Here is an 8,151-nt window from a genome sequence, read left to right as displayed (position 1 = left end):
GAGCATAATGCTATAGATGGGTGTATAATAATACGGGCAGGAGCATAATGTTATGGACAGGAGCGTAATGTTATAGATGGGTGTATAATGATACGGACTGGAGCATAATGTTATAGACAGGAGCATAATGTTATAGACAGGAGCATAATGCTATAGATGGGTGTATAATAATACGGGCAGGAGCATAATGTTATGGACAGGAGCGTAATGTTATAGATGGGTGTATAATGCTACGGGCAGGAGCATAATGTTATAAGCAGGAGCGTAATGTTATAGATGGGTGTATAATGCTATGGACAGGAGCATAATGTTATAGGCAGGAGCATAATGCTATAAATGGGTGTATAATGATACGGGCAGGAGCATAATCTTATAGGCAGGAGCGTAATGCTATAGATGGGTATATAATGATACGGACAGGAGCATAATGTTATAGACAGGAGCATAATGCTATAGATGGGTGTATAATGATACGGGCAGGAGCATAATGCTATAGATGGGTGTATAATGATACGGGCAGGAGCATAATGTTATAGATGGGTGTATAATAATACGGGCAGGAGCATAATGTTATGGACAGGAGCGTAATGTTATAGATGGGTGTATAATGCTACGGGCAGGAGCATAACGTTATAGGCAGGAGCGTAATGTTATAGATGGGTGTATAATGCTATGGACAGGAGCATAATGCTATAAATGGGTGTATAATGATACAGGCAGGAGCATAATTTTATAGGCAGGAGTATAATGTTATAGACAGGAGCGTACTGAGGCTAAACTGAGGCGTAACCGGGCTGGCGCCGTGCTGTGTCAGTGGAGACTGCGCATTAAGATATAATAGATTTGAACTTTGCCGGTAGGGGTGAATGGCGCCGTTTGCGTGGCGTTCCGTGCCGCGCCGCGTGTGTGGAGACGGGCCTTAAGACCCGACGTAACATTGTTTCAGCCTGTCGCCGACGAACCGTTCACATTTGAGATGGAATTGGACGACCTTCCCAAGGAGAAGCTGAAGGAACTCATCTGGGAGGAGACCCAGCGATTCAAGGAGCGACAGCCGAAGGGCGCTCCCTAGTAGTGGCAGCTGTAGCCGGTCGGCACTCGTACTGCCGTGTCAGCTGTTTACCAGTACACCGTACTACCAGCATCGTGGTGAGAGGCTGAGGAGAGGGGGGGGGGGAAGGGATGAGGAGAGATTCTGAAACCATTATAATAATGAGAATAACGTCATTGTCTGCTGTTGAGTGACCAGTGATGTTGCTGAGCTTGGGGTTTAGACTGTGTGCTGGTGAAACTAGCAGCGAAGGTTAAGGGCGCTGAGTATCGGGCATGTACCGTCATCAAGTCATGCTGTTAAACAGCAAATGCTTGCTACCAGTCACAAATAGTGGGGCGATGGGATATGTGCGAGTGTGCGTGTGTGCGAGTGTGCGTGCGTGCGTGCGTGCGTGCATGCGTTCGTGCGTGCGTGCATGTGTGCGTGCGTGCATTTTACCCAGCTTAAACGGAGCTCATGGCCTTCGTCTGTGGTAGCCTAGACGGTATTAGTCTGTGGCACAGGCCCGCGGCAGTACGTTGTACCTGCACCGTGCTTTATGCATTCTCTGTCATGGTCAATCCGCCCCCTCTCTCACTCACCTGGGTTATGGAACTAAATTATTGCGAGGTTATCACTCGGTAACGCTCGTACGTTGATGCGATTTAAAACCGGCTCCCAGGAAATGCATCAAAGTGGCACTTCCTGCAGGTGATTTTGAACTAAAAGCATTGAAGTAATTTATATTTTTTGGACAGAATTAAGTCGCCATAATTCATCTATCACTGCCATCTATCACGAAACACGAACTAATACTGATGAGAAAGTTTGCACAATGGATGGGCCGCTTTCAGATAAGTGTTTCAAGCAAACTGAAGAGTGTGTTTGTACACTGTATAGTGACAGCGACTATAATACAGTAAGTAGTCACAGTAGAGGTTTATCTAACGAGGGAAATACCCACGAGCTGTTTGCTCCAATGAGGAAATACCTGTTCGATTGTAATTAGATTTGATCGCTATCGTTCCCACCTAAGCTCGCACCTGTTACAGATTATATAAATCAACTGTGAGAGAAGGCATCCCTGATCACTTCTTGTTTATTATTGTTATGTATAAAAGTAATCTTGACTAGAGTAATTATTATATACAACATGGCTGTCAGCACGTGGCAGGGGACAGTAGAATCATTGTTGTACATGTCACGGTAATTTGAGGTAATAGAAGAGGACGTCTGGCGTACTGTGTAAATGTTGTTTCACAATAATGAACTGTGTACGTGTGTAGCTTAGTGAGTGCAACACCGAAATCGAAGATTTAACAAAAGTGAATAATGTTTGCAGTTGTAATATAGATGAGTCGACCCATTCTTCCTGTTAACAACGTGCCAGGAGAACACACCTTGGTGATGTAGAACATTTGGCTGGCACCCTAGGTTGACTTGGTGAGATTACTGCTGGGTGCCAGGTCACCTAATATTTTAAGAGAAATCCGTACAGTTTGTCTTCACTTAATCGTCACTTTGTAAGAAAAACGCAAGATACGCTCTCTCGCTGTCGTATTCAGGAGCTGAATATGCAGTCGGCATGGCAACCATGATGCACATGTAGTTCTGGAAGGGTTTTGTTGGTTATGGCATGCACTATGTTTTATTTTATTTGATGAATTAAGCTATGTAATGAAGTAGGTAATAATTATAGTAATGTTAAGATTAAATATTGATAATAGTCATGTTTAAGCCGGTGTTTAACAATAGAATAGTCTAAAGACAGACTAGTTACATCTATGGATGGATGGCACCCATACAGGTGGTGCCATATCTACAGGTATATGGCACTGGTGAAGATGGCGCCACAATATCTATAGGTATGTGGCACCTTCACAGGTGGCGCTACTTGTGTTGATACCGGTGTATGTACGGTGATTGCACGTCTACAGATCCTAGAACACATGAAGGGGGCACAAAGTGTATGGTAGGTAAATGTGCTCATGGTATCAGCCTTCTGTTATGTCATACAGTCTCTGTAACGTGTAGCACAGGCGAGTGGTGTTCTTTCATCTATAGAGATGTCTAGCGGTTAGCCTTTCTGTACTGTGAGCATATGATGTGCCACATGTGGCGCCATCTGTACGCATGTTATCAGAGGTTAATAATGACATAATTGTCATTATTATTTGCCATTAATTGTCATTATTATTATGTCAAAATTTGTCATTATTAACCCCCATGTTATTACGTTTATCATTTTGTGCGAAGTACAAGGTACTGTGGGTTCTGCCTCAGTAGGTGCTGATACCTATAGGGCCCGGTTCATGTTTAGTTTGTGTAATTGTAAAATTGGGTAATAAATAACTATCACTTATTATTAAGTGTTGTAATCAATCCTACTGCGCTAATTAAAAACTGGTTTGCATATTATTTTTATATGGATGATGATTTAAAGGTTATTCAGAGTCTATTAATATTATTACAATATTAATAATAAATATATGTGTAATAATAAATCCAACAGGTAAATAAAAAGCTATGTAAAATACACGTGCCTTTCTGTTCAGTATATAGTTTTATAAAAAATACTCTAATTAATAACAAACTATATTTGCTGTGCAAGTGAATGCATAAAAGCTATTGCTATGTTACATTAATGTGAAGTCTGCCTCTATTTATAGCTGCTGACACTATTATGCAGCCTATATAATTGTGTACTACCTACAGCTTATTTATGGTAATAACATTATGTAAAGTTTAACAAACAAAACAAGTCGGTCTAACTCGAACATTGCCATGTAGCAGTGATAACTGGTTTTGTAGTAACATAGCATCGCTAATGTGATACACGACATACAACTTGTTACTATCTCGTCTACATATATATATATATATATGATATTTATTTATGTATCTATTTATGCCAATGATAGGCTGATGTGTGACTGTGTGATTCCAGCATTAGCAAGAAGGAGTGAGTAACATACATGCTCTGATATGAAGCTGTATTCTTGCGTTAAGGCTGTTGATCTTGCAAAATTCAATGAATTAAAATATGTAATCAGTGGTACATTAACAAATCGAATGGACGCGACGTAGCTACTTTGGGTTCCTCCTTGGTACGCGGCAGCAGCCATTATAGCAGCTTGTGTATAAGGCTTGTATGAGTGCACCTCGTGCAGCAGGTGCTGTGGTCTATGCATTAACTTAGTTAGGCAGGTTGCCGTTACCACCAGGCAAGGGTTTTACTTCAGCTCGGCAGTAAAACGATATGCTTAGTGGTAACGTTAATGATCCTACTCTGATCGAGTATGTTATTTCCTTAGTACAGACGCTGTGCCTCCCCTCAGTTGAACCGAGAAGCTGTCTTTCTTCCAGTATAGAACTATTCTCCTAGTATAGAGTCTTTCCTTCCCCTAGCATGGAGTGTGACCATGCCTTCGGGCTTTAGTATAGATTTCGTTTCGCTTAGCATAGAGACTGCTCTTTCCCTACTATAGAGCTTTCGCTTCTCCTAATATAGAGACTGCTCTTTTCCTAGTATAGAGTCTGTTCATTACTCCATTATACAACCTGCCCCTCCCCAAATATAGAGATTTCTCTTCCCTTATCATGCAGGCTACACGTATTCTAGAGTAGAGCCTGTGCCTCGCTCAGTATAGCTGAAGCTCTACCCGTGCAGCCGCTCCCCAGAGAGACGTGTAGCGGGAGCGACTGTGCCACACGGGTAGCGCTAGTAGAGATGCCACCCTTCCCCCTATCATACAGCACACCCTTCTCCCTAGCATGCCGGCGTCCGTGGTTACGAGCCGGCCCCTCCCCTCGTGCCGGCGAGCCGTGAGTTGACGAGACTCTCCGTCTTCGCCCACAGCCGCATGGCGAACTGCGCGTCTGCGGCGGCGTCCGTCACCTCCGTCATCTCGCAGTCCTCGAAGTATCGGCCCGAGTGCTGGTCGACGTCGTGCCGCACTGCGCAGTCGATTATCGTTTGCGCGCCACCTTCCGGCGAGCGGAAGAACAACGACGAGACGGTGTTGAGGAAGAGGCCGGACATACCTGTCCAGTGTCGCATGATGTTAGTGCGCACCGTACCTGCGGCGTAGATGAGCGAACAACGTTAGTAAGGTGAACAGTGTGTGTGTGTGGGGTGGGTTGGGGGTGTGGGGTGTTAATGAGGGATACTGCTAACAGATGGCGTTGTACGGAACCACGGGCTGTAAGTATTGGTTTATGCATAGACATATACAAACACTGATAAATACTGTGTTAGTATATATATCTATTGTTTATGTAATGCAAATTACACTCCTACTCGGGTCTTTGGTCTGTGTGTGTGTGCGCGCGAGTTTGCGTGTATGCGTACGCGCACGTGTATGTGTGCGTGTGTGTGTGTGTGTGTGTGTGTGTGTGTGTGTGTGTGTGTGTGTGTCGTGTGTGTGTGTGTGTGTGTGTGTGTGTGTGTGTGTGTGTGTGTGTGTGTGTGTGTGTGTGTGTGTGTGCGCGTGCGTGCGTGCGTGCGAGTTTGTATATGCGTATGTGCGTGTGCGTGCGTGCGTGCGTACGTGCGTGTGTGCGTGCGAGCGTGCGTGCGAGCGTGCGTGCGTGCGTGCGAGCGAGCGTGCGTGCGTGCGTGTGTGCGTGCCTGCGTGCGTGCTCACCTGGATGTGCGGCGAAGCAGCGTATGTTGGGCACGTTGCGTTTGGCCATCTCGCGGGTCCACAGCAGCACGGCTAGCTTCGAGTCGCAGTACGTCTGCCACATGTCGTAGCTAGACGCCTTCTTCCTGTCTCCGTTCAGATCCTCTAAATTCAGTCTCCCTGCGAAGCGCAACTATGCGTGAGACGGCTGCGTGCATGCGCTCTACAGACCCGGAGCCCGGTTGTCAGAAACAAAATTCTTAACATTAGTCTTTTTTCATACACGCGGTAATCTATACACTGTGTATGAGAAAATCGTAACTTTACCCGACTCTGATTGTTCCTGTTAGCGGTATGCGAGAAAAGATTAATGTGAAGACTGATTTTGTTCCTGCCAACGGCCCCCTGTTTTCAGTCCACTCACTTTATCGCTCCTCAGACTGGTCTGCCTATAGCGAGTGCAGTAAATCTACAGGCCACCCCATGCTTGGATACAGGCCCGACCCTGTCCGTACTTTACTCTACCCGGCCGCCCACGAACCACAGTCTACGGACCACGGACGCCTAGAATACCCTGAGCTCCACATAATCCCGAGTTATACACATACCACCCGTAGATTCTCCTTCCTCTTGCCAAACCTTATCCTCTGAAGGTTAGTTAGTCAGCATGAAGGTACAATAAGCGAATGGACTGAAACTAATACCGACGGCTGCGCGAGTTTTGCAAACAAACATCAACCCTCTTAGCCCCCTAGGCTTCAGTGTTATATAGGATATGCGAGCCTGCTTTAGCAGGAACATATGTTCTCACGGATAATCAACAGCGCAGACACAACGCAATGTTAGCCAGTAACGGGCTGGCTTCGTTTATATATGTCCCTATAACCTACATTTAGCCTACCCCTAATCTACATATTACCTACCTATAATCTAACAATCAATGACTTATAGGCCTGCCCTACCCATAGACTAGGTATCTTCGTTCTATAGGTTATCTGTAACCTTTCTATAGCTTACCTGTGACCTACCTAAAACGGGTGCAAATCCACTTTAGGCACCTTAGGTATCACAAAGTGATGCACAGATTTCTGTGCATCAGTAGATGATACACAGAAATCTGTGCATCACTTCGTGATACATAAGGTGCCTAAAGTGGATTTGCGCCCCTAAAACGTCCTATAACTCACCATATCTATAATCTAACTATGGCGAACCTCTAAGTTACGTATGACCTGCCTGTTGTCTACCTATTACCTACCTGTAATTTACCTATTGCTTATCTATAACCTACCTATAACCTACCTGTAATTTACCTATTGCTTACCTATAACCTACCTGTAGCCCACCTGTAACTTACCTGAGCTGTAACCTCCAGACGCTACGTTGACCACGCGGCTGGGGCTTGACCGTTTCAGCAGCGGGGTCAGCAGCTTGGTGAGGTAAAACGGTCCGACGTAGTTCACCCCGAATACCATGTCCAGCGAGTCTTCTGTGAACGTTCTCGGACACATGACGCCTGCGTAACGAAAGATCCGTACAGGCAAGCAGAGCAGGTATTCTACTAACAATGATGACAACAGCTAGTAAGATATATGACATTTGTAAGGAAGATGGCCACTACAAGGAAGCTAGACCACTATTGTAATAGATGCCCACTACAAAGGAGAAAATGCAGTCGCAATGGGGGAGAGGCGACCTGAAGAGAGGTGGCAACTGGAGACACAACCAAAGACTGACCAAGAATATCATGGAGCATGCAGCCCAATCGTCGAACAGACACGTCAGTCGTGTTTGTAACGTAATTATGGCGCATACACATTAGTTTTAGTTTTAGTTTAGTTTTAGTCGACCCTCGCTTTAGGTCTCCCGCCGGACTCCCTCCCTCCCGGACACGTACCCACCCGCCGGACTCCTTCTCTCCCTCCCGGACACGTACCCACCTACCGGACTCCGTCCCTCCCTCCCGGACACGTACCCACCCACCGGACACGTACCTGCCCGCCGGACTCCCTCCCTCCCGGACACGTACCCACCCGCCGGACTCCTTCTCTCCCTCCCGGACACGTACCCACCTACCGGACTCCGTCCCTCCTTCCCGGACACGTACCCACCCACCGGACACGTACCTGCCCGCCGGACTCCCTCCCTCCCGGACACGTACCCACCCGCCGGACTCCTTCTCTCCCTCCCGGACACGTACCCACCTACCGGACTCCGTCCCTCCTTCCCGGACACGTACCCACCCACCGGACACGTACCTGCCCGCCGGACTCCCTCCCTCCCGGACACGTACCCACCCGCCGGACTCCTTCTCTCCCTCCCGGACACGTACCCACCTACCGGACTCCGTCCCTCCTTCCCGGACACGTACCCACCCACCGGACTCCCTCCCTCACGGACACGTACCGCGCCGCCGGACTCCCTGCCTCCGGACACGTAACGCCACCCGCCGACACGTCCTCCTCCCTCCCGGACACGTCTACGCACCCGCCG

General features: G+C 47.1%; 2 protein-coding genes across 2 annotated transcripts in view; one reads left to right on the top strand and one right to left on the bottom strand.

The window, feature by feature from the left end:
- The window catches only part of LOC106808446 (mitogen-activated protein kinase 1-like), a 61,083-nt gene extending 57,647 nt beyond the window's left edge, over window positions 1-3,436 (top strand). The window contains exon 13 of the mRNA XM_014811171.1: window positions 945-3,436. Coding sequence (XP_014666657.1) covers window positions 945-1,072 — 128 coding nt within the window. The 3' untranslated portion in view covers window positions 1,073-3,436. The remainder of the gene's footprint in view (window positions 1-944) is intronic.
- Window positions 3,437-3,577: 141 nt separating this feature from the next.
- The window catches only part of LOC106808445 (retinol dehydrogenase 14-like), a 6,878-nt gene continuing 2,304 nt past the window's right edge, over window positions 3,578-8,151 (bottom strand). Inside the window, exons 2-4 of the mRNA XM_014811170.1 lie at window positions 7,016-7,174; window positions 5,680-5,838; window positions 3,578-5,113 (exon numbers count right to left, since the gene is read on the bottom strand). Of these exons, the coding sequence (XP_014666656.1) occupies window positions 4,824-5,113; window positions 5,680-5,838; window positions 7,016-7,169 (603 nt within the window). The 5' untranslated portion in view covers window positions 7,170-7,174 and the 3' untranslated portion in view covers window positions 3,578-4,823. The remainder of the gene's footprint in view (window positions 5,114-5,679; window positions 5,839-7,015; window positions 7,175-8,151) is intronic.

Source organism: Priapulus caudatus, unplaced genomic scaffold (assembly GCF_000485595.1).
Source record: "Priapulus caudatus unplaced genomic scaffold, Priapulus_caudatus-5.0.1 Scaffold278, whole genome shotgun sequence".
NCBI classification, from domain to species: Eukaryota; Metazoa; Priapulida; class Priapulimorpha; order Priapulimorphida; family Priapulidae; genus Priapulus; species Priapulus caudatus.
This window is presented reverse-complemented; position numbering and strand designations above follow the sequence as displayed.